Genomic DNA, 25,574 nt, shown 5'->3' with positions numbered 1-25,574 from the left:
TTCAAGGCCAAGCCTCAGTATAAACAAGCAGTGCTCAGTGCTGGAGGAAGGTCTGGCTGCATCCCTTATCATTTTGCTATGGGGGAAAAAATGCTCTGGCTTGTTTGTATTTCTGTGACCGAATCACAAGATTCTTGGGTGACTGTCCAGGATGCAGCGAGCGAGCCCTGTGATCTGGTTGGGGGTTAACACACGGACAGCAGAGGGGCCTGCCATTGGCCGCCTGAAGCAGGCTGTGATGATCTGTTTTAAGTCTAAGTTTTAAATGTGTTATGCAGCTACAATAAACTGTTCCTCCTCTTACTCTGGTGATTGTCAGCTTTACTTAAAATCATTGTCGGTTCACACACTTTTTCTGCAACAACCCGCTCACGTCAGAACAGTAAAAATGATTCCTAGTACTTTAAAAGTACTTCCAGCGCTTTTAAACAGTGCTTCCAGTGTCATGTGATCCAGCTGTTATCGCCCAACATCAGTGCTAAACACCACTTAGTGCTTCTGTGGATGAACAGCAGCAAATCCCTGCAGATGGCTCTCAAACTGATGGGAAGAGGAGTGAGGGCTGTTAGAGCACGACATTAATGCGGTGGTTTTGGAGTTTCCGTCAGTCAAAAAATTATCAAGAACTTCACAGAAAGAAAGCACACAAATAAAATAAAATGAAGCTACTGTATATTTGTATGATGTCTTCGATCATATCTAATTTGTGGCTTTAAGGCCAACGTCAGCTTTAAAATTCTGTGAAATCTGCATTTTCAACATAAAACTGATAAATATCTATAAGTATCCATATGATGCAAGCTCACAATCCACCGAACAAATGTCGTTTGTCGAAAACAAATTATTTCCATAAGCAATGTGATATCAGCAAATCAGATCTGAAATATGATTGGGAGCCGCAGACGGTCAGACTGAGCAGCGGCCACAGGAAGGCTGCACATCGGTAAAGCTTTTATCCTTCAAACTGACAGGTGATGTTGTACCTTCATTTTTTCCCTTTTTCCTCTGCTCAAACTACAAAGCTGGGTCATGTGACCAAAAATCAATACCACAATGACTTCCTGTGTGTACCCATTACCTCAACAAACATAAACTGACTGAATTAAAAGCAAATCTTCAATTAAATTCAATATTCCTTTATTTGTCCCACGAGGGCAGCAGCGGTACGATAACACTTAGGGTCGGATGAAACGTAAAGTAATTGCATCTATTTTTGTCTTTTGTCTTTGTCTCTATCTTTTGAGGATGCTCAGTCTGACTCATCAGATGGCGTGCTTTCACTCCTTGACATTTGCTTTAGTGTTCATCATTTTCAGCCGCTCTGAAAACCTCTCTTCAAAAGGGAATATGAAGGAGGAAGGTGAGACGAGGTGGAAGCGTGTCACGAGATGACGACAAATATGTTACTTTCCTATCTTCTAGTGTGTGACAGCAGCCTGTTGCGAGGAGTCAGGATACTGTTGCTGCTATTTTCAGGCCATAAAATTAGCAGCAGCCACCAGCCAGCTGCTGGGAAAATGTGCAAATGGCTGCTGGATCTGCTTCACACACTGAGCATTCCCCAACCATCTAGCCAGAGGACAAAAAAAGTTCATTTTCCACCCTGCTTGTATTTACTATTGTAATGTAACTCTGCCCTCTTGACCAGGTCCCTTTTGAAAAAGACACACAAGACTGATCAGTGACTCTTGATGCTGCCATTGTTACAGTTTGGTTTATTGAACTGTGCCGAAGGCTTTCAGATCAGGAAAAGGCATGATCAAAGATGCATCACCAGCATATGATCCCGATTAAATTCTGACATCATAGCCCCACTTAGTGATAAAAATATTATAGCGACATGTCGCCCAGCTCCATCTCAAACCTCAAACCTTGAGTAAGCAAATGACAATGGCTTCCAAATACAGTCATGCTCATTATTACAGATAGAAAAGCACACATTTGACAACAGCAAATACTGGCAAACATGACAGCAAATCTGCTCTTAAAAGTTATGACTAAGTCTCTTCATAACCAGCTTCTGATCATTGTCAGGGACGAACAGGATCAGACAGAAAAATAGGCACATTTTCTCTTCGCATCACACAGACCTGATAACGTCAACGCCCACTCTGTTGCGTGTACGCAAAGGTCAAGCTTCAATGCACACCGCCGACGGCATTTGGCGTAATGTGCTTTCGTTTTACCAAAGCTGTGTGAAAGCTGAAGGTTGGAGAGCCCGAAAGGCTGAGAGGCTGATCTGTCAGGCAGAGAAATGACCAGCTGTACGTCAACTGAGAGGATGAGGAGGGACCCCAAAGACAGAGGAGGACAGACATCCTTGAAGTGATGTCTAAGGATATAAAAATTGCGAGCCATCACTGTGAGAATGAGAGCAGTGTTATATAAAACACAGGCATTTCTACCATTTACCTTCTGTTACAGTGATGGTCGTACTGTGTAAACACAACATTTAAAACTAGGAACTAAATCGGGCACACCTACAGATGTAGTTCGGCTGCAGTGTGTAGTGACAGAAAACCAAAGAAAGCTGTATTTCATTTGTCGTCCTGTGGTCAACACGGGCCTCAGAAGATGAGAGCTCAGTCTTAACAGCCTGAGGAAAAGCTTACAAACAAGAACCCAGTGAGTGTTCAGCTTTGGCACAACTGACAAATAAATATGTATATATGAGAGAGAGAGAGAGAGAGAGAGAGAGAGAGAGAGAGAGAGAGAGATTAGCAGTTTGTCAGTCAAATCATGGTCAAAAATAACTCAGAGCGAAGCACTTTGGTAACAAAAACAGATGGGCAGGAACAATCACTGTGCCAAAGTCTTTGGCATTTCCAGAATCAAATTTGCTTCATGGGACTCAAAATCAAACACAACAGGCAAGTAAACAGAGATCAGTACAAGACGTCTGGCAAATCTCTCCATGAGGACAGTATTTAAAGGGTATGTAGCTTTGGAGAAGAACGTATTTTATAAAAAAAAAGCCTGTGTGGAATTGAAGAGCTGATTGGTGAATTCACACGGCAAAGTCCTCAACAACGGTATCGTCACGGTTCCGTTTCTGTTAGCTCTGTTTCACTGGGCAAACATAAGACAGAAGCATGTCTATCATGTTCTTGACGATGGCTTGAGGTGGGTGGAGGGCGTGAGGAAGGTGGTGCGCGGCAGTCATTTGCCAGGCGTCCACCAGCAGGACGTTCAGGCCCTTGAACATGGCCCTGAGCACGTCGTCGAGCTGCAGGGAGTACCAGTCGCTGTTGTACAGGCTCACCTCTTGGTCCAGGGCTTGGAGGTTGGCCGAGCGGATCACAACGATCGTCCCTGGCGCTCGGTCCTGGAGTCGCACCAGCGCCCGCCTAATGTGACGGAGCCGCCGTATGTACACCTCCACGGGAAAGGTGCTGAAATGGGCCCAAATGCTGAGGACCACGACAGTGTTGGGACCCCCCGAGAGGCCGTCCAGCTCATTTGAGATGTACCGCAACTCGCTGGACATGACAGTGGAGAAGCGGATGGGCGGGCCATGGCAGCGGTACTTTAAGAGAATATTATGGGAGCTGTCCACTGCCATGAAAGGACCCACGTTTTTAGGACTGCGCAGGTTGAACTCCTTTAATTCTGGGGAAGGTGGAATAAACGGACGTTACAGTGCGAAGGATACACAAGCTGAGGGTGAAGGTAGAAGAAGAGATGAACAGCTCACCTGGCACAAAAGCAATGAGGTGCTCAAACCACTGCCTGACGGTAGAGTCTCCATACATGTTGATCACCTTGTTCTTCAGACACTGAGTGATAGCAGAGGATTCATTGAACTGGCGCATCGTAACGCCACCGAATGGCCTCCACGAGTCCGCGTAGTAATATCCAGACGGTGCAAACTTAATAGATTCTGGTTTCATGGTGCTTTTTCCCTCTGCCATATCTGATACAAAGTGAGAAATGTTGCAGACAAAATTCATTAAATGGAATGAATCAAAGCATGCACATGCTGTAACACAATACATGAAGTACAAACATTACCCTGCAGGCATACTGTACCTTTCCTGGGAGGCAGCACGTTGATTCTGTCGGGTCCTGAAGAGTGTATGTGAACCTTGATGTTCACACCACTAAGATACAAGAAACAGTTGATCAGGTTTTGGTGATGTTACAGTTGCAATCAGTAATTTTGGCAGACGCTTTTATCCAAAGCCACGCACATATGAATTCACACACCGATGGCACAGCATCGGGGGCAGGCTGGGATTCAGTATCTTGCCCGTACTTCGACATGTGGACTGCCGAGGCCGGGGATCAAACCACCAACCTTCAGAATGGCACACAAACACTCAACCTCCTGAGCCACAGTCTCCCTGTTGTTTTGTCACCATCAACAAATCCCATGAAAAAATCCAACACTCAGCCCTGAGCCCAGTTCCTACTGAAGGCACAAACCTTTAAAAACAGCTCACAAATGTACAGATAGTTTCATTTTTTACAAAGGGAACATCGGGACTGTGCATGTGACTGTTCATGCTAATGAAGGATGTGCAATGTGAGGCTCAATTCTGTTTTTTAGCCATTCTAGTGATACAGATCTATAGATTGGATCTATAGATTTCAGTGTCAGTCTGTCAAATTTTGCAAACAACTATTTGATGGCTTGCCGGAAATTTTGATCAAACACGCATGATCTCCAGAGGATGAGCTGAACTGACTTTGGTGATTCTCTGATTTGTCCTTGAGTGCCAACATTTGTGGTAATAAAATGTAAGCCAGTGCTACACTGAGGCTCATTTCTCTGTTTCTATCTTAGTTTTTGAACAACACTGAAGGTACAGAGGAATAATCTCTGTCAGGCTTTGGCTAGCCAGGCAGTATCTGTTAGTTTATTGTTGGTTTTGTTCGACAGAATAATACTTCAGTTAGCTTTTACACAACACGAGCTGATGTCACATCATGACACATTTCCCTCATCCTGTAGTGACACAAACCTCTGGAAGAGCAATGCTTCTTTGTTGGTGATGAGGTGTTTCAGATAGCCTCCTTTGGCGTGGTTGATTCTGGTGTCACAGTTGAGCACCTTGGGCTTGTAGCAGTACCAGGGCTCCCCTGTGTAGAGGTCTGTGTAGTTGCACAGCGGCTGCTGATCGGGGGGCAGACACATATTGCACACAGTAGTTTCAGATATGAAGCCCAAGCGGAATAGACTCTTGAAAAACACTCGATCGGGTCGTTCCTCCCTGAGCCGTCGCAGCACAGCGACGGCCTCGCTGGAGTGCACCAGTGTGATCTCCACCCGTGCAGACCCCACCCAGAGGAGGGGGAACAGAGCCGAGTAAATTCCATTCTTGTGGTCCAACACCTGTCCAGCTACACCTGCTCCAAGCTGAGGGGAGTGCAGTCTGGCCAAAAGGAAATCCCCACCGTAGTGCTTGGGACGACCCTGGAAGTCGTGCATTTGGACCAGGACCTCCAGCTGGTCGCCCACATGCCACTCCCGTCCTACTTTGGTGGGGAGGATGGCGAACAGGCTGTGCACAGGGTCACTCGTCTGGCGCAGGGCAGTTGGTGTAGAGCGAGGCGGAGGCCCGGGCCAGGTGATAGAGTCCAACAGGTAGCGCTCTTCCAGCTCATCTTCAGGGGAGGGTTTCTGGCCCAAATGGGCACAAAAGGTGCGGTTGTGATAGAAAGTAGGCAGGTTCACTGGGATGAAGGATGATTGGATCCTGCTCTGGAGCTGGTAGAGGGCTGAAACAGTGTGGCAGTTCCAGTTCTGAAGAGAAACAGAGGAGAGGGAAGAGGGATGGGACCACCAACCTTTGACTCGCAGATCAAAATGCATGAAAGGCAACAGGCTTGTATACAACAGGTCTGTGTATAGACAGTATTATGAAAAAGACACAAAACATGTTAAAAGATAAAACTGAAAGTGATCAGTGTATCAGTTCAGAAAAACATCAATAAAAAGCCATCCCCACCTCCACAGTGTGGATGTTGCACAGCAGGAAGATGAGGCCAGACAGGGCGACAAAGAGGAAGATGAGGGTGTATTTGGAGAGATTTCGGCACATGGTGACCTCCTTCTGTCTCCCATGATCAGGCCCTGTTTGACTCTTCACTGTCACCGCGGTGATGATGGCATCATTTCGTCCTCAGCGCCCGACGCAGTTGAGTGAACACTGTTGGCGTGAAGGATGAACAAACAGAAAACTAGCATTTGTTCTATTCATGTTTATGAAGGCAGAGAAAAGGAACAGGAAAAGGCTGATCTTTGTCTGAGCAGTATGTGTGACCTGCCTGTGTGTGAGGACAGGAGTCCTCATCAGACATGAGAAGACACGTACACCTAATTGACGCAGCTTAGTAAAGGGAACAAAGTTCTCTGTTTCTAATTCAATCATGTAGTCTGAAGCCACTTTCTTATATGACAAAGGTTGCTTCAATGCTGTCAAGTTTATGGGTGACATGAGGTTATTGTGTGACTGTAATTGATCTGTTGGCAACAGCCACGTGATATGGCTGAAAGATAAAAGAAGATAGATAGAAGAAAGATAAAAGGATCTGATATGAAGTTGATTACACTTGCCAAGGTCAAGGATTAGTTTAATGAATCACTTAATCTCAATCGTGGTCAGAATATATAGACACAATAACCAGACTGATGTGCACCAATGTTTTAGCCGATCTGAACAAAAGAGGTAGGCCAAAGTCACATGTATGTCACAAATCTTGGCTATTAAATCCAGCGTCGAATAAATGAAGACCAACAAGTTCCAAGCCAAGTCCTAAACTGTGTTTCAAGACCGGAGCAGTAATGAAACCATTACAAACTGAGTCTGTCTGCTACCAGTTCATGAGGGCTCACTGACGCACCTTAATGTTCAAAGATTAAAAACCCATCACAATTAAATAAAGGCTATGGTGACACATCCAGAAAAAAAAAATCCAAATGTTGCAGATTCATTATTATTGATTAATCGCTGATCGTTGCTGATGACATTTCCCCACTGAGGTGAACTTAGTCCTGTGCTTCCCTTAAGTTGAATGAAGCCCGTCCCCCCCCCCCCCCCCCATAAACACGACCATACCGCTCCGAATTCTCGTGGACCTACTTTATAAAAACGGCACTGATGACTAAGACATTAAACATCACACCGGTTACATTTTCCAGATCTTCCATCCTCCATCATGTCAGCGGCTGCAACGACGCAGCAGTCGACCACAAAGAGACGCAGTCGGTTCACGGCTGCAGAGTACTACACATCTCCAGTACTTAGACAAGCGTAGCCTTGTTAGCTAACGTTAACGCCGGGGATGCAGGCGTTTGTTAGCCATGTATGCTCCCCTACTTACACATTATGGCGACAGGTTAGCGTGATGTCGAACCGCCGGAGGAGGTGGGTGATGGTGCGACGGCTGGCCGGCGGAGAGGAGACTCAGGCGGCTTGCGAGGCGCATCAGAGACGGTGTGGTTTGCAAGACAGACCTGCTCTCTCTGTGGTCTGGTCTTGATGGAACGAAAATATGGTGGGGGTGGGGGTGGGTTTAATGGTGGTTCAGTATTGCTGCGTCCTCTGGTGGTGAGTAATTTAAGATTTAACCGGATCCCTTCCAGCTGTCATTCTGTTGTAATGACCGGGAGACGGATCCTTCATATCAGCTGGGCCTCGCCGTGAATAAACACGGTGCTGCTGCTGCTGCAGTCATGACGTGCAGCTGTTCTACTGCGCTGAAACAAAACGTCCATTAATGCTTTACTCTAGAGACAGAGAACGACTCTTTGTAAGCAATGTGCCCTCTTTAGCCTGACAGCCTGACATAAAAAGCACTGTAATGAATATCCTTCGTGATGGATTGCATGGCTTCACCTCTTTCTGTTATTGGCTGAAAACAGGCGTCCCCACTGGAAGACTCCCTCATTAAGACACCACTTATTCTAATGGAAATCTGTTAACCAGACATAATCACATTACTTGATAATGGAAATAATGGTTTCAGCCACAGTTCTTCCAAGATTTCAGCATCATATGAAACTGTATGAATAACAAGAGATTTATTCACTTTTTTTTAAGAAGGATGTTACAGTTCAGCTGTAAAGACTGTACGTGGTCACAGATTGTATGCTTGTCGTTTCATGTGTTATATATATCTGAGGTTACAAGTGCGCTACGTTTAACATATCCACTAATCTGAGTAACTGCAGTTTATCCCGTGTGCTTAATGTATTAGTAGATGTCGATAAAGAGAATATGTTATACCATGCCTGGTCTTCAGTCACCTACTCACTGTATTTCAGCATTAAATAACTGCTTTCAAGTTACTAATAAAAGCCACATCACAAGCATCGTCTTTACAGAGAGAGACGTGTCCATTGAATACCACAACAGATCCAAATAGTGAAGTATAAAAAAACTTGCGTTGCATTCACAGTAAGGTATTGTTTTGATAAACAAAGGTAAACTAAGTTCACTGTCATTCGAGATTTGTCAGACATGCCCCAAGTCTGTAGAGTGAGCAAAGCATCTCGATGTGACGGCCAGCACACGCTCAGTAGTTCTGTACAGGTGTCTTTTAGGTGTAGACCCTCACACAGGGCCAGGAGTGGTTTCCTCCGTTCTTTGCACTTCTGATTGGTTGTCAGCGGCCTTCGGCGGGGGGGAACTGGACTGTGTTGTTTTGCTGGGTGATGCTGGTGAGGAGGGCTGTGGTGTTTCTGTTCTATCACTGATAACCTCCTCGGCCTCCTCCTCCCTCTGCTGCACAGAGGAGAGGTACTGCTCCAGCAGGCTGCAGTCTGCGCTGTCCACACCATTGCCACAACCAGCGAAGCCGCTGCGAACGGGGCTCAGTGCTCGCACTGTCTTCAAAGAGTCTGCCGTCCCGCTGCTCAGGAAGCTGTCCTCCTGCGCCACCTGCTGATCACCTGTTGACTGGAAGCCGGAGTCAGGGAAGGAGACATCTGCACTGGGTGGGTTTGTCGTGCCGGATGCAGCAGGCAGGGCAGCCTCGCGTAGTCCTGGAGCTGAGATCTGAGCCGGGGTGACAGCCTGAGTAATGGTGGCCAGCTGCTGCTCCACAGACTGCTTCCACTGCTGCATAGACTGGAGCTACAAGGAGAACACAGGAAAAGTGTCAAACGAATGAGTCCGCCATGGGAATCACGCTTCAAAGCCAATAATAGACCATTTAGCCATTTTTAGACATGCTAGCAGCTTTAAGGGTGTCAGTCAATTGGTCTGATGGCCGATTAGTCGGTCATCACAAATAATGACAATAAATGACAACTTCAATCACTGACCTCTTTCCACAGGAACTTCACAGCTTCTTCCTGAACGAGCCTTTGTAACCTTTCTTCTTCATACTGCTGCTGCACCCTGCAAACACATCCCATTTTTACCTATTAGTACAACCAGTCCCGTATCACTAGTAAAACATAAAACAAACGGCGCTGACGGTCAATCAGTTACCTATCGAGCCTTTCAGACAGGAAGAGGATGTGTTCTTGCATCCTGCGCAGGCGGATTTCGCTGCGCACCTCTCTGGCCATGGGGTGACAACAGCGAGTGTGCTGTCCCCTCCACCATGACTGGATTTTGACCGCTGCCCTGTCTGCTTCCATCGCACTTGATTTACTGGCACACGTACCAACTTCTTCCTGTTTGGGGGCTTCTTCCAACTCCGCTTTACCAAAGTCGGACGATATTTCCAGATCATTTTGTGGTGCCCTAACTCTGACCTCCAGTGATCCAGCTGTTGTGGCTGCACCAGACATAGCATCCTTTTCAAGACCCCTGTCTTTCTTATCCACTGGGGGAGAATGGTGTGTCTTGTTTGTGTTGTGCTTTTTGGGCTGTGCTGGCCGCTTCGGAGCCAGGGAATCAGGTTCAAATGTCTCCGTCTCATCCTCGCTGTCAGAGTGGGTCGTCTGTGCCTCCAGATCCGATGTGAAGGGGAGAAAGGTGGACTCTGAGGAAAGCGTGCTGCCATTGAGTTTGTCCTCATCTGTCTGCACGTCCTCTAAAAAGATGGGCTCCTCTCCGAGCCTTGGGCTGTGAACTACTTGCAATGGTGGGTGGGAAGAATCACAGCCCACCCAGGTGTTAAACTGCATGACTGGCTCTGTACAAAAGTAGACACACCAAACAGCTGAAATGATGAAGAAGAAAGCACTGCATTGCAGCTTTCTGCAAAGAGAAACAATAAAAACAAACGCACGATGTCCATCGGAGCTGTCCCACACAGTGACAAAGCAGTCCTCTTACCTGCCTCCCGGACCGATGGAGCAGTGGCTGATGCGGGCGGACTGATTTTCTTCATCTCTCTAGCTCCCCCCTGTGGGACTGCATGTGAAGGACTGTGGCTCTCCACATCCAGCTGAGTTGGACGAGGAGGGCTGGGACAGCCTCCTCCAGTCTCCTCCAACAGCTGCCTTTGGTGAAACCTGAGAGGCGACAAGGTCAGTTCAAGGAGGACGTTTAAGTAAATATTTTCCATTTAAGACAGATGTATGGTGGGGTTATCATGGCCTTGAAGTAAGTGTTGGATGATTTTTCTCTCTCTATATATTTTTTAAATTCAGATTTCTACCTCTGCTTACTGAGGATCTTCTCCAGTTTGGCATCTTCGGCCGTCTCGAGGGCCGGCGATGACGTCAGAGGGCAAACTGTGGCCAGGTACTGAACAAGCTGAACATGCTGACCAGGTCGATATGAACGTCCTTTTCCCTGACTGTAGAGCCACTCTGCCTTGAGACTGTAATTGTAACAATTGTGCACCATAAATAAGAAATTCAAGCATTTGGATAATATTCCAACATCAATCTTAACTGTGTAGCACCATGGCAGTGTACACACCCTTCTTTCTGTGACACAACGTAGCCGTCCAGGACCTTTAGGCTTAGGCACCAACTCATAATATAGGGCCGATAATCACAACCTGGCAAGGAGGGGGTCGCCATAACACAAGGGTTGTTCATAATGGACAGCTGCTCCATGTCATGGAGAGGCGCCAGATATGACACCTACGGAATAATCAGAAAATAGTCAGTTAATAGTAATTAGCTTCTATGTAACAAAAATGGCAATGAATGCTGGTGTTTCAAAAAAGGGAACAGATCATTACTTCATTAAGATCCCTTATCTCATTCTCTGCCAGGGAGAGGATAGATAAATGTGCAGGGAGGTGAGCAGGAACAGTACGAAGTGTTGTAATGCTGTTTCCATGGAGTAAAAGTGTCTGCAAAATCAACAGCAACGTAATCAATAATGCATAAAGAAAACTGACACTTAAACTGTAAATGATTAAATAGTCAGTTTTTGCTCAGGCTGTCTCTTGAACTCAGAGGCTCCAGCACTCACCTTTAATGCCACCAGTTTAGTCAGATCACCGATGGTAGATATGTTATTGTCGGACAGATCCAGGTGTTGAAGGGAAACACAGTTGTTTAGTTGCTCAATGACCTGTGGAAAGAGTGGACAGCGGTCAAACATGTAACATATTACCAAGTGGGCTGAAACTCATGCCTTCATTTATGCAATGGCATTTTTGGAAATAAATTACATGTGATTTATCAGTATGTGAGCATCTCTCTTCTCCTCACCTTAATATTGTTTCCAGACAGATTGAGCCATTTCAGGTGCGGCAGATCTCTCAGCCCCTCGATGTATCCAATACTGTTATTGGGAAGATTGAGGACTCTCAGCTCTGTTAGCCGAGACACACCCATCATTCTGACCAGACGGTTACTGGCTACAGAGAGCTAAAGAGGGAAAGATTAATCAAAAGACACTTAAAAAAAGGCACTAAATCACTTGTGACTGTGCAGTAAGCCTGTAAATAAAGGATGAAAACCAAGCCAAGGGTTCAGTGGTTTAGATACCTGCTGAAGGCCTGGACTCCTTTCCAGGTGGTCCAGTTTCATAATGTGGTTACGGTCCAGAATGAGAGTGTGGGTGTCCTCGGAGCAGGTGAAACTAGGATCCAGCTTTTGCATACCGCTGGCTGAAAGATCCACCACAGGTCCTTACAGGAGTCAAGACAGTGGAGATAAAACAGACTTGCCAACCACAACTATCAGTTTCATCACCATAGATACATAATGCACAAGATCTAAAAGCAGCCAAGCCTACAAACAGTATACACCTTCAGTAAAGATGGGGGCAGACACGCCACTAATTTAACAGATAAAAGTCCATTAACTGTGATCAGGATTATCTTGAGTTAGGTGGCTTGACACTTCAGCTGTTTGACACACACCCTGGGTTGAAACTGGGGTCATGGAGGGCATTGCCAGACTAATCAGTAATGCTACTGAATTACATTAAGGTAATTGCAGACTTTCTAAACAGTGTAATACTAAATCGCCTGTGTAACCCATTGCCCCTGCACCCATACCCCGTTTTGTGATATAGGTAAAGCTACCTCTGGGTAATCACAGACAAACATCTGCCAAGTAACAAAAGAAAATATGTTAGTCATTCTACACATCAGGGACCTTCACTAGCTTCGTCCACTGATTTAGAATAATGGTTAAATGATCACAAGTAATTGTTACTGCTGTTGACGACATCCGAGGACAGGAATCCTATCAAATGTGATCTAACATGAGAAGAAGGAAATCAATATACTGCCAAATTTATACTTCGCAACGATTTACCTTTTACAATCAATAACTTGCAGAACGTTAAGGCCACACAAAGCGCGCTGGTTTGATTTCTAAGGTTTGTTAAACTTGCTACGAGACGATGTGTTAGACCCAGGAGGACTGACACGGAATGTTTTGGTCTGCATCCTCTGACACACTTCATGTCAGTACCGTCTGCTAACGGCGGGACTAGGTGGTGTTTCACACTAGCTAATGTTAGCTATTGACTAATGAACATACTCGCAACGGCTGAACAAAAATGAACCACCACTGTCTGAGCAAAGCAACTATCAAACCACTTACCAGCATTTGTATCAAACTGTAAATCTGATACACCCATCCTGTCGCCTCAGACAACACCCGGCGTTAGCTAACAACTCTCTTAGCTAGCTGCAGACTATAGCGTGAAAGACAAGAAGCATCTGCCGCTTGTCAAACGACTAAAAAGGGAGGTTCTGGGAAATGTAGTTTAAGGAGCTCGTCCCGGTCATTGCACAGTGGCGTCTTTGTCGCTCTGAAAAGACTACAATTGTATCTTCGTTTCCTATCGCCAGCCAGGTTGTAGTAAAGAAATAGAGGAGGTGTGCAGTAACATCAATGACAAAACGGCGTAGATGCGATGTTAATTTTTTTTTATTTGCTTGATTAACCTCTTCACTATCGTATTATCAACCCATAAAGTATTTCTTGACCGCTTGCTGTCCCGCTTGCTAGGCAACCGTCAGAGTGTGACGTCAACCTCGTGCTGATTGGCCAAAGTATTAATTTGATGAAAACATTTTTACGAAAATATAAATGATTTATACGTGTGTGTCATGAGTGAATAATTAACCATGGGTTAATCCGACCGAAAATATGGATAGTTTATAATTTCATAAATATCGATTTGCCATCTACCAGTTCAGTTTCCGCTTCCGTCATCTTTCTTTCCGGTTTTGTGCCCTCTCGTAGCCATCATGAAGTGAGTGTACGGAATAAAATCAAATTCCATCTGAACTCTTAAATAAACAATTTAACTACGCTTTCCTCATGAAGAGTAACTTTGTACCCGTTTCTTTTGGTGATGCCTTATATTTGTCGTTTTCAGGGTCGAGTTGTGCAGTTTCAGCGGGTATAAAATATACCCCGGCCATGGCCGCCGATACGCCAGGATAGACGGAAAGGTAACTATTCTGGCCGACACCGGTTTTCCAGTTTTCCACTGTCTCTGTATGTGGTGTTAGATATATTTTACTGGATTACGTAGTCGTATTCGTGTTACTTGTCGCTTAATAAAGCTGTTTGTAACATAGCCGTCTCCTGGATAGGCCTAGTCGTCTCCGAATAAAGTGACACTTGTTATCGTTAGCTGCTAGCATAAACTGGTAGCATCATAATGTAGTAACTAATCTCGATTATTTTTCCATTAGTACACATCTTCACAACCATTGAAGAGCTTGGCAATGTTAATAAAATGTTAATGTATGTATTTACTAGCCTGATATATAAATTGTGTCAGACGAGCAGTCAAGTATTTTAGTAGTACTTTAAGAGTATTAAATCACTTTATTGTACTGTATTTCCCGGAAAATACTTTAGTTATCTAAAGATGCAGACTTTAAACATTTGCATTTCTCAGTTTTTAAGTTTGTGTGAAAAATCAATCCCCAATTATATTATAGTTCACTATGTTTACATCTTCGCATATTGGAGTGTGTGAATTTCTTTATATGCACTTACACCACTTTCTGTTCACAATCCCAATACATTGTCTCACGTTCTGTAGAGGAAATTATATAAATCAGGCAACACAGCACCCGTCGATGTCGTAAAACGATGATGATCCATAAGTGTCTGCACACCATAGTGAATTGATGAGTGTCTGTTGTAAAGGATTAGTGATCCGTGGGAGTGATTTTGGTCATGGCCTTTGTAAAGAAATCGTAAATATAACAAACCACTCAGTTGAGTTTCTTGTCTTCATCAGGTGTTCCAGTTTCTGAACGCCAAATGTGAGTCTGCCTTCTTGGCCAAGAGGAATCCACGACAGATCAACTGGACTGTGCTGTACAGACGCAAGCACAAGAAGGGACAGTCTGTAAGTAACGGGCCTTTGTGTATAGTTCTGTGAATACAGTAACAAGCTGTTGAAAGTTTTAATTTACACGCAGATATTAAGCCTGCATATAATTGTATGGTGTGACTGATAAAAGCAGCCTATATCTGCTTTTAAAGTAGTATTTGTTGGCCCAGCAGTTATTGTCCGGTGCAGATATGATTGAGAATTTGGTAACAGACTTGCTTTTTTAGCAGTATGTGCTGATTATGCTGCTTATAACAGCTGTCAAAATGGCAAAAGTACCGTGATTGTTTTTAACTAGTCATTACATCTTTGCAGGACTTTCACCCTTCAGTAAAAGCACTGCTAACATGCCACCTCTTGGGTAATACATGGGGAATTGGTTTTGTCTTCACCAAACCATATTGATGAATATGTAGTAATATTTAGACTCTTACTCGTTTATGCATACTATCTTGGCTGCGGGTGGATGGTGTGCATGGTGTATGTCTGTGCTATGTGCTGTTGCTGGACTGTGTTTTGCAGACTGGGCAGCAGCACTCACTCCACACCTGCAGCCATAGAACAACTGGAGATCATAGTACTGGCCCTTGACGTCTTCATTGACATCTCACCATCGGCCAGCCTCCAAATTCTCCTACACGCTACAACACGCACCAGCTTCGACTGTGTTATGCTCAGTTTGATTCCACTACAGCTAACACTTTTTAAATGATAGCATTTCAGGGATGGTGCAAGGCTGAATTTGGTTTAAAATGTAATGATGTTAAGTGTTAATCAGTTGCACCCTGAAAAAAGTGGTTAAAAGAAGATTCACTGCTGTTTATGGCGTTTTGGTTCCAACTGTAACTGCAGAGCTGTAGACTGCAGTTCAGTTTTGTGGTTTAGTTGAGCATCCAAGTCTCTGTTCTTTCATAAAAGGCCTCCAGTATTTTGCATGTGACCTGAACCAAAGTGAACACAGTGTGAGCTACTGATGCAGGATATTCTTGATCCTTTTTTTGTGCTTCAGTGATCAGAGGTTGGGTTGGGCTGGCTCGTGATGTTTTCCTGTGGGCATAGTTAGATATTTTGATATTGGGCAATAAATAAAGATTTCTTTATCGTGTGTTTTTAACAGGAAGAGGTGGCAAAGAAGCGTACCCGCCGTGCCGTGAAATTCCAGAGGGCCATCACTGGGGCCTCCCTGGCTGAGATCATGGCCAAGAGGAACCAGAAGCCCGAGGTCCGCAAGGCCCAGAGGGAGCAGGCCATCAGGTAAACCATCCATTTATCTGTTGATTAAGAACTGTTGGGTCCACCCTGTAAACCTTTATTTAACAGCAAGGCATCTCTGTCCCTTATTTTGGACCGTTCACACAACTAGTCATCGGGGTTGGGTAATATCTCGATATATATATCATGAGATAATACATTTACCTTTTAATACCCTGGTGCCTGTTCCTTAAATATCTTTAGGTGTACTAAGCCATTCTGAGAAGTGTTGCAAATCAATGAGCAGGTTTTCTTTATGGCTATAATGAATTTTTAACAAGTTTTGCATCAGTGTGATTATATGCATTGTCAAGTATTTCATTTTCATTATTAGCTGAAGACACATGACTGCATGGTTCATTTATCCATAAGTAGTTCCTCAGTTGATCTTTATTCCCTTCCAGATGATTTTATGTCACAGATGAGATGATGGCATGATGATGACACTTGTTTCGTTGGGCTGATTGTTTCTCTTTATTCTCTCAGAGCTGCCAAGGAGGCCAAGAAGGCAAAGCAGGCAGCCAAGAAGCCAGCTGCTCCAAGTGCAAAGGTGAGATCTCAGGTCGAGAAGTAGTATCGTGTTTTGTTTATTTCCCTTCACAGGTGTTATTTTGTCTACATGTTATGACTATCATAGCAAAGAGTACTCTTTATGCATTCTGCAAGAAAAACTACACGTTTCACAAACTGTTAACTTCAACCTCCTGGGTTTCGTAACAGGCTAGTTTGGCTCTGTGAACTTAATAATTCAGTGAATACTGAGGAGCAGGCAGTTGACGTTATTTAAGTAACTTTTTTGTTAACAAGGTGATGTGTACTTAATGTATCTCTCCTTCTTTAGGCCTCTACCAAGACTGCGCAGAAACCCAAGATTGCTAAGCCCATGAAGGTCAGCGCACCCCGCGTCGGTGGAAAACGCTAAACCTGACTCTTTGATTATGGTTGTGAATAAAATTTTGTGGTTAACCATCATTTGTATTTTTTCGTCTTTTGAAAATAAGACAGTGTTGCTGCAAGGTCATATTGAAAACTTATCAGTCAGCCAATACATCTGATCTTCCAACTTTAACCTGCATTTGCTCAGAGTCAAAGGGTAGACGTACTGATATCTGACACAGATCAATAACCAGTCCAATCTCTGGTTTAGTATCAGTCTGAAATAGGCAGGCCAGAGTTCTGTCATGTAAAAATGTTCTGTTAAATTTGAGGCCTTAAGTGGAACAAATCCACTCTGAGATGGATGTGGTGTGTTTTTGGTGCCTTCAGTAAGAAACGTGTCTCATGTGAACCACATCTGAAAACGATCCTCCAGCAGATGATTCTGTGCTCTGCTCAGCTGATCAGAAACTGGGATTTGCTGCTCTGTAGTTGAGTGTAAACAGTGTAGGCTGATTAAGCTTCAGTGGTCTACATGCTAAGACTCAGGCCTTCAAACGTGAGATTGACCTTGTTTGTGGTGTAAACGTTGGCTCATATGCAGACAGACAGACATACAGCTGATAAAGCCTCCTGCATTAACTGTTTGACTTTCAAAAATGACTGAAGTGTTGGACCCCAGGCAGTAGATACAAGGGCTGCAACTAATTATTTTTTTTATTAAATGTGAAGTCTGTAAAAGTCAGAAAACAGTGAAAAATGACCATCAGACCTCAAATTGCTTGTTGTCTGAGTGACAGTTTAAAACTCAAGATTTCATCTCACTATCAGACAAAAGTGGAAAAACTTCAAAATTGAGGAACTGGAACAAATGCCTTAAATTAGTTTATCAAGGCAGCCGGCAATGACATGTCTGTCAGCAGATTAAAGGGGCACTCCGGTGATTTAGCATCACTGATAAAGCTGGAAGACTTTAGAGAGACAGATTTAACAATGGAGGCAGCAGAGACCAAGATCTCCTCACTGCAGTCATTTGTCTGCTTCCAAAATGCTGGATTACAGTTTTCATTGTAACTCAATCATTTTAGTTCGACCCTCCAAACCTCAACACAGTCCTTCCATCGAAACATCTCAATTTTTTTCAGATCTTTCACAGGCTGAGTTCCTCTAACCTCGAGTTAATTGATCCTCATTTGTAAAAGTACCCCTTTAATCGACTAATCGTTTAAGCTCTTCCGTCTGCAGCTTCCGTCGCTTTGTGTTTTTAAAGCGAGATGTACATACATTAAACAGCTGTTGGTGTTAAAGAGGATTTATTAGCATTACATCGCCACAGAGCCATAATGATCAACCTCCAAAGTGCCATTTGTTCAGTCAGCACATCAAGAAATATTCAAAAGGGATGGTGCCAATTAAAAAGAGTCAGGGGATTAGAAAGTATGTAACTATAGTAGGAACATGTCCAACTATTCTTACACAGGGAAAATATAAAACACCTTTCCAAGAGCAGATTGTGATAATAAAGATCCACTAGCGTGTCAGTACCAGCTGCTGACTCAGCAGTCACAATAAAAAGCTGCACAGGCTAAATATGTGGCGTTGGTGTTCCTGATCGGAGAATCAGAAAATAACAGCATCTGTCTATACAGTCGAGTGATCCATTAACGAAGACTTCCTCTCACACACACGAAGACTTAAAGCCACGGAGATGGAAGGAATCGATGCACGGTAATCAGTCATGATTTAATCAGCGCTGAGGTACAGATGCCGTGACTGTGGTCAAATTATAAATAAGTAAAGGAAAAGATAAATGACGATGACATCATTCTTAAATTCATTTGGAAACATTCCTTAAACTACGTTCAACACATACCCAAGAGTTACATTTTCTTTTTTTGGAAGTTATTGCATGAGGTACTGATTGCTACACCTGAAAAATGACGATGGAGAAAGCAAAAAAAAAAACAAAAAAAACGAGATATAAAGCATGAACGTAAAGTTTAAAAATGTACAATCACACAACTTGCTGAACAAGTAGAACTTGTGCGTTGATGACCATGATTCATTGTGTGTGTGTTGACTACAGTTAAAAAAAACGCTTTTTCTTTTATTCCTTTTTTTTTTTTCGTTAACGCCCTGAGGAAATTTGAAACTTGAGGAAAAGTGCACATTTCCAACAGGGACAACAGGCTTAATGTGGTAGAATAATGGTTATGGCATGGATGTTATGGAGACACGTGGGATGGTGCAGAGATGATGAGAAGGGGCAGGGTTGTGCCCGGCGTGTGGTCTCCCATTCAGTCCACTGCAGTGGAGCGTTGGCAACAGACAAGCACTCAGGACTCTGTGGCCTCTTTGGCCTGTGCCTTCAAATCCTGATTGTACCTATTAGGGAAGAAAAGATACGAAAAATAACATGTTATTAAAGATTAAAACTTGAACAAAATGCATTTTATTTGCTGTTTCTGTGCGGTCTGAGCGGCACACATGAGCTGAAGCAACATTCGATCGTTCCTTCGTTAAGCTCAGCCAGCAGCTGAGTGATTTAGTGGCATTTCGCCCTGGGTTTCACCTCTCAGGCTAAATACAGGTTGCTCTCCATTGCAGGTCCGGCCCAATAGCCATACTTACAGCATTTGAGAGCAGTCGAGTGCTAAAGTGCCTGTTAAGACTGCCAGCAGGTGGACGTTTATCAGAGCTCAGTGAGACCTGACTAATAAAGATGCCACATCACTAATGCAAACAGACCTACTGTATATTATCTCAGATATCTAAGCGCACAGAGGTGCACCGGACAGAAACTGAAACGTAATTTAATATTATTTTGATGGTTTCTGTCTGGGACATAAATCGCACTAACAACACCTGCAGGCCTGGCGTGCAGCAGTGGGCCGTGGTGAGCTCTGAATGCTGCGTCACAGCAGTAACAGAAGAGGTGTGCATCCAGTGTGGGTGAGCTGCTCTGTGTGTTGGTATTTTTCTGACGTAGCACACACTTGCCTTCTATCTGGTGTCATGTCAATGTGCACTTAATCGCTCAAGAGCACAAATACTGAGAGAGAGGCCGTTCGTGAAGGCTGTCAGGCCTTTATGCAGCCTGAGAGGAAGGCCATGTTTGACCATCCGTCAAATATATCAGGGAAACTTAAAATAAGTAGTCAGCACATAAACAATAGAGAAAATTACATAGAATTTCTGTTTTGTTTTTTTTGGCTACCATCATTATGGGAAGTATGATAATTTCATGTCAAATCTCCACTTGGTAAACACTTCAACCACACCAAGTCTGAACTGACCAACAGCTGGCACTCCCCGTCTCCTCGACTACAGTTTGCTCTGACAGGGATCACGTTCACTCACTCACAGATAGTTCATCTGTGATGACGTCCCTCTGTCAATGCCCCACGTCCCTCAGTCCTCACCGTCATTCAGTGAGTTTTTACTCTTTAGGGAAAATGTTTTAACTGGTGTCCCCGAGCTCAGTCAATTATTGACATTGGAAACAAAGCACACAAAACTACTGTATGTTACACATTTACCAAAGCTCTTACTGTACGAGCCGCAGTGACTTCTGATCAGCAGAGAGTAGAGAGCGCGTCCTCCACAGAAGCCTACTGCAGATCTGCATTACGTTTTACAATCGATCTTTAAAACTGTTCAAACTGAGATAATAAACCCCAGATTCCCAAAACGCCGGGACGCTGTGTAAAAAAGAAATAAAACAGAGTGTGATGATGATGATGATGATGATGATGATGATGATGATGATGAGCACAAAGACAACATATTTAATGTTTTACTGTTCATTGGTAACAGGTCACAGCATCATGATTGGGTATGAAAGGGGCATCCTGGAAAGGCTCAGTCGTTCACAAGCGAGGATGGAGAGAGGTTCACCACTTTGTGAACACATGACTGTATGAAAGAGATTAATACATGGGCTCAGGAACACTTTGTGAAGCTGTTGTCTGTAAACACAGTTTGTTTGCAAATGATTGCTTTCTGTTTACGCTTTACACGGCGTCCCAACTTTGTAGGAATCTGGGTTGGAAGGTCAAGTAATTCATTGGCAGAAGCTGGTGATTGGCCAATTATGGTGCACGTTAACCACACACCTCCAGATCCTGTAGAGCTGAGAGGCTCCTGCGCTGCCGACAAAGAAGTTGACGCAGAACAGGTTCCAGTTCTTCGGGATTATGACCAACGAGTATCTGGACCAGATCAGGCCTGGCGGAGGAGAACGGTCAGAGCAAAGGTTACGCACACTGATGGCTGCTCGTGAGAACAGAGTCTAGGTTTTGGCCAACGTGTGACAGATAAGACTTGTTTGACGAAGCATGTTGCAAAAGCAGATGCATCAGTCAACCTTTAGCACAGATTCAAACCAAATTCTCTGATGAATGAACAATTCTGAAATACGTATCAAGGATTCAAGGAACAGAGGCTTCATGGTAACACCTGGAGTTCATGCTGAGGCTCACCTGTGGCTGTCAGCACTGCAGACTGGGAGGTACTGAGTTTTTCTGCTGGTCGAGTCATATCAGCCAAACCGGCTACAACCAGACCCTGTAGAGACGAAGAGATCACGTTTTCTGACCTTCATCAAACCTGGTATGGATTCTTTTTACTATATGTGAACAGATCTATTTCAATTGATCAGACTAATAATTAGATAATGGTGGCAGGTGAAGCCCTTTATGTCCAAAGCCTCACGCCATGCCAGTCCTAGAGGGGATGGGGTAAGAGGCGGTCCAGCAGGTGGCAGTGCTGAAACACTTACAGCTGCCAACTGCCATAGAGGTCAAGAGAAGAAGAAGATTTTAGCGAGGCCAGATGCAGAAGATGTTTCTTATTATTTTCGGGAACATGGCGGGTGAGGGGTTGTTTGCAAGCAAAGGAACTCGAATTGAACGAAAACACATTTCTGCTACACAGCATGAAGACGATCTGTTCTTAATCTTAATCTTCAGATGTTCAAACAGCACGACGTGCATCACTGATCGAACAGGCCGCCGTGAACACATGTAAGCAACATGTGACGAGTAACAAAGTGTACGTACACAAGTTAAACAGCACTTACCCATTTAAACACTGGGGCCCAGAAGAAAACTGTTTTTGGACCTGAAGTTCAAAGAGAAGAAAGGGGAAACATGAAATGTGGCTGTTATGTTCCAACAATGGACATTTCAATCATCTGCTTTCATTTCACACTTTTTCAAGGTTTTCTCTCTGCTGGGATTTTCTAACGAGTTGATGAGATGAAACCTAATTCCACACAGTCAAGAGTGTCTGTGGAACAGATACTTGTGTGTCTAAACACACACTGGAAGCAGAGCAAATGAACTTCATTAACTCTGTATGAACGGCTTCACAACAGGAGGACGTGTGTGTGTCAAGCTGCTGGTCTGGGATCTGTCGTCCTCGTCTACGAGCATTTATCCAACACTGATCATCAGAATCAGATTACATTAAACTTCACAAACAAAAAATTCAATAACTCATTTAGCTGTCTTTTTTGATCACACAAGAAAGCGATCTGAAGACATCATGGTGAGTTTTGTTCACTAATTTTCATCATTGTATCAATAAAACAACTGATTAATTAAGAAAATAATCAGCAGATTAAAGGATAATGGAAACAATCAGTTCAAGCTCTACAGCAGTTCATGAAATACTGCACGGCCATTATGTCAGTCAGGTGTGGGCCAATTTTTTATTGAGATTTTATTTTTTTTATGGCGATACCTTTGAACTCCTCTCAAACCTGAACTAAACACCGTAATACACAAAACATGACCGGGGGAAACCACGCCACTGAACAACAATAACCGCATGTGAAATGTAGCCCACGTCTGTTGTATCAGGTGACGTATGATGATAAGATGGTTTGATTTCAGCTCATCCTTCTCGCAGGCTTTCGTAATTCGTGAAACGATTAGACTTAAAACAAACAGTCCAGCCTGAGTACCTGAGCAACAGACAGCTGGACACCTCAGTGCGTCCGAGCCACAGGGACAAGACTCATAAACCTAATTAGCACAGGGAAGAAAAATGAGCAGGATCGTAAAAAGCTACTGGTCTGGAATCAGCTTTCCTCAGGCTGAACAAAAAGTAGGACTCCTGTTCTGCAAATCATCTTTGAGGGAGTTGGCTTTTGTCGCCGCCCCTTCATACCTGGTCAGAGAATTGTCCTTGACACGCAGAGCTCCGGTGCCCTTAGTCAGACAAAACAAAGACCAGCCTGTCCCCAGTGACGCCAGTGACTCCTTAATCTCTAGTTAATATCAGCGTCAATGAGAGCTGAATGCACGTGCAAGCTGTGCTCACCGAACAGCACAAGCACAGTGAGTTTAGAAAGACTTCTGCAGTCTATTGCAATAAGTCCTAACTATGGTGACGTTGAACTTCGCTGCATTCGACTGGAGGGTGTTTTGACTTTACTCAGTCTGCCCTCATTTACAGAAAGTCGGTTGACAAAATAATACGCCTTCATGAAGGCAGGAGTTACTGCACGGCTGTGGAGGAGTTACATCAATGTCGTATCTCAAGATTAAGACAGATTAAGAAAAAAAGTCAAGTATTTGCTTTTTCAGATGACTGTTTGCTGCTTTTCTCTGTTTTACTTTATTTTACACAAATGTTTGAGTTTTGGACTGTCGGTCAGCATCTGAAGATGTCAGCACAGCTTTTCAGTACTTATGAGGACCAAGTTTGTGTACACATACAAGAAATCTGACCATTTTACATTGTTCTCGATGTACTCAAGACAGGGATGGAATTAAAAGCAGCAGCATCACAGTGTGAACATAAGAGCAGATTTGAGTGTCAGTAATTATTTGACAGGTGTCTCATGTCCAAATCTGTCCTGGGACTGACACCACGTCCCATCCCTGCAGAGTTAACAAGATGACTATAACATGACAATGGTGACTGAAATTACAGTAAATTTTGTCTTTCTCTTTTATGGCAATACCTTTGATCTCCTGTCAAATTCACAACTTCACCTCATAAACTCCTCGTCTACAGGACACACAGAGACCAACAGACACACACACTTCCTCTGTCATAAACGCGGCTCTCACTCGCAGACTGAGCTGCTTAGCTGGTGTTATCCAAGCAGATTAGGGTCTCCCCGAGCAACAATGTCACATTAAAACAATGACTTTTACATGGCTCAGACTTCACAAACAGGCAGCGGCTGCTGTTTTTTCCCCTGCAGGACAGAATGTCCACATCTCTTCTACCACGTACAGCAGCTGGAGAGAGCCCGCACCACCAACAACACCCAGCCTGCTAATCAAGAGGCTGGATGATAAACTCTGCATTACCTGCCGGGTGGTTGTACAGAGGTCTCAGTTTGGCGGGCAGCAGGTGCTCGATCCTGTCCAAAATCCTGTGATAGGACGCTCTCAGCGCAGCCATGACTGTAGATGTTCCGATGGAAGTGAAGACACTGAGCAACTTGAAGCTAGCTCGCTAAACGGTTAGCTAACTAAGGAAATTCTTAACAGCCACACAATTTTTCAAAGAAGTTCGCCTTTGCCTGTTTGCACGATGTTGTAAAATAAATAAATGACAGGTGAGTCAAACGATTGGAGAGGATGCTGCTGTCCTACTGGCGACCTTCCCCCAGTACCACTATGTCCATGCTAGCCCTGCTAGCTCGCCTGTAGCTTCCGTCGGTCTGACCGACACGACGAGGTGACTTTCTGTACAACGCAACCTACCGCGTGAGGGGCGGGGTTACATGACTCCTCTATCCTCATTGGCTTGCCTCACCAGAACTTGGCTATTATTGGTTTATATATATTTGTTACTTTTCCTACCTGGCGTTTAACAACCGGGCGGACACAAACCTCTGTGAATCCGGATTTTAGGTGTTATTTTCCAACATTGCAAATACAATTTACAGCTATCTGTTGAAGATGACGTTCTATAGTTGGATGTAAAGACTGAAGATTGAATTTTGTTACAAAAGTTATTATTTTAATGGCAACGTTTTTATCCACAAAAGAATGGCTCGCACATGTGCACTCTATTCCTTTGTGATATTACTGTTTGATGAAGTCTCTTAAATAATACAAAAAACAGCAAAGAGCATATACACAAAACAATCATATCATAATCTGCCTTTTTATTTTTATTATACTGAGTATTTTTTTCTGCCACTGTTTGTTTACTTTTGCTTTATATTTTCAGTCATATGATTTGTACTCTCTCTTTGATTTGTTTGATTCTTAAATAATTTTGTTGTGAAATTTTGAAAATGTAATATAATTCTAACAATGCTTTGAATTTGCACATTTTCTTTGCATCCAACAAGACCACCACACAAGTAAAGATTACATGTAACTATGAGGACCCTCAGTCTTTGTCAGGGTGAAAATTAGATTTGCACAATGTGAGAGTGATTTAGATTGAAAGGAACGGAGTACTTTCCTACATCATAATAACATGTTTGAGGACTGGATTACCAAATTGGCTAAGCAGGCATTGGCTCACTGGGCCAAGACCTACTAAAGTAAAATATCAACAGCAGCAGGTCCTGCTGTACAACCTGCTCTCGTGGCCCTGTCATGTGGTGAGGCCCTGGAACAAAATGTAGGTTTCACAAGAGGGGACCAACAACCAGTTTTTGCCCTGGGGCCAACAGGTTAGTCTGGTTATCACCTGACAGCTCCTGTGTTAAAATCTAGTTTATAAACCTTCATAATTTCATTGTTGTTCTCATGTGTTGCACATTCTGAAATTTATGTATTCAGTCAAATT

The 25,574-nt window shown here is 43.8% G+C and overlaps 4 protein-coding genes and 1 non-coding gene across 6 annotated transcripts; 2 read left to right on the top strand and 3 right to left on the bottom strand.

Moving 5' to 3' along the window:
• Positions 1–1,682: 1,682 nt before the first annotated feature.
• nxpe3 (neurexophilin and PC-esterase domain family, member 3) lies at positions 1,683–7,497 on the bottom strand. Its single transcript, XM_076746733.1, has 6 exons — positions 7,327–7,497; positions 5,952–6,152; positions 4,965–5,746; positions 4,030–4,100; positions 3,695–3,913; positions 1,683–3,609 (listed from the first exon to the last, which is right to left on the bottom strand). Exons 2-6 carry the CDS (start codon positions 6,042–6,044, stop codon positions 3,056–3,058), a joined length of 1,719 nt encoding a protein of 572 aa, XP_076602848.1. The 5' UTR covers positions 6,045–6,152; positions 7,327–7,497; the 3' UTR covers positions 1,683–3,055.
• A 485-nt stretch (positions 7,498–7,982) lies between these two features.
• Positions 7,983–13,040, bottom strand: cep97 (centrosomal protein 97). 2 transcript variants are annotated; one of them, XM_076747787.1, is made up of 11 exons: positions 12,920–13,040; positions 11,852–11,994; positions 11,573–11,731; positions 11,331–11,432; positions 11,095–11,208; positions 10,827–10,993; positions 10,561–10,725; positions 10,236–10,414; positions 9,441–10,092; positions 9,272–9,347; positions 7,983–9,080 (listed from the first exon to the last, which is right to left on the bottom strand). In XM_076747787.1, exons 1-11 carry the CDS (start codon positions 12,954–12,956, stop codon positions 8,559–8,561), a joined length of 2,316 nt encoding a protein of 771 aa, XP_076603902.1. In that variant the 5' UTR covers positions 12,957–13,040; the 3' UTR covers positions 7,983–8,558. The 2 variants fall into 2 exon arrangements, with proteins under 2 accessions (XP_076603902.1, XP_076603904.1); XM_076747789.1 differs by having other exon boundaries at positions 11,852–11,973; positions 12,920–13,011.
• A 485-nt stretch (positions 13,041–13,525) lies between these two features.
• rpl24 (ribosomal protein L24) lies at positions 13,526–16,901 on the top strand. Its single transcript, XM_076746997.1, has 6 exons — positions 13,526–13,577; positions 13,704–13,779; positions 14,583–14,693; positions 15,796–15,932; positions 16,416–16,479; positions 16,771–16,901. The coding sequence occupies exons 1-6, from the start codon at positions 13,573–13,575 to the stop codon at positions 16,849–16,851; spliced, it is 474 nt and encodes a 157-aa protein (XP_076603112.1). The 5' UTR covers positions 13,526–13,572; the 3' UTR covers positions 16,852–16,901.
• Positions 15,140–15,320, top strand: LOC143331127 (small nucleolar RNA SNORA23). The gene has a single exon (XR_013078082.1). It is a non-coding gene; the product is annotated as a small nucleolar RNA SNORA23 (small nucleolar RNA).
• Positions 16,902–18,101: 1,200 nt separating the features above from the next.
• Positions 18,102–24,503, bottom strand: mpc2b (mitochondrial pyruvate carrier 2b). Its single transcript, XM_076746998.1, has 5 exons — positions 24,134–24,503; positions 21,886–21,926; positions 21,287–21,371; positions 20,921–21,032; positions 18,102–19,190 (listed from the first exon to the last, which is right to left on the bottom strand). The coding sequence occupies exons 1-5, from the start codon at positions 24,225–24,227 to the stop codon at positions 19,142–19,144; spliced, it is 381 nt and encodes a 126-aa protein (XP_076603113.1). The 5' UTR covers positions 24,228–24,503; the 3' UTR covers positions 18,102–19,141.
• Positions 24,504–25,574: the final 1,071 nt, after the last annotated feature.

This window comes from Chaetodon auriga, chromosome 13 (genome assembly GCF_051107435.1).
Source record: "Chaetodon auriga isolate fChaAug3 chromosome 13, fChaAug3.hap1, whole genome shotgun sequence".
NCBI classification, from domain to species: domain Eukaryota; kingdom Metazoa; phylum Chordata; class Actinopteri; order Chaetodontiformes; family Chaetodontidae; genus Chaetodon; species Chaetodon auriga.
Note: the sequence above shows the minus strand (reverse complement) of the source record. Positions and strands in the feature narration are given on the sequence as shown.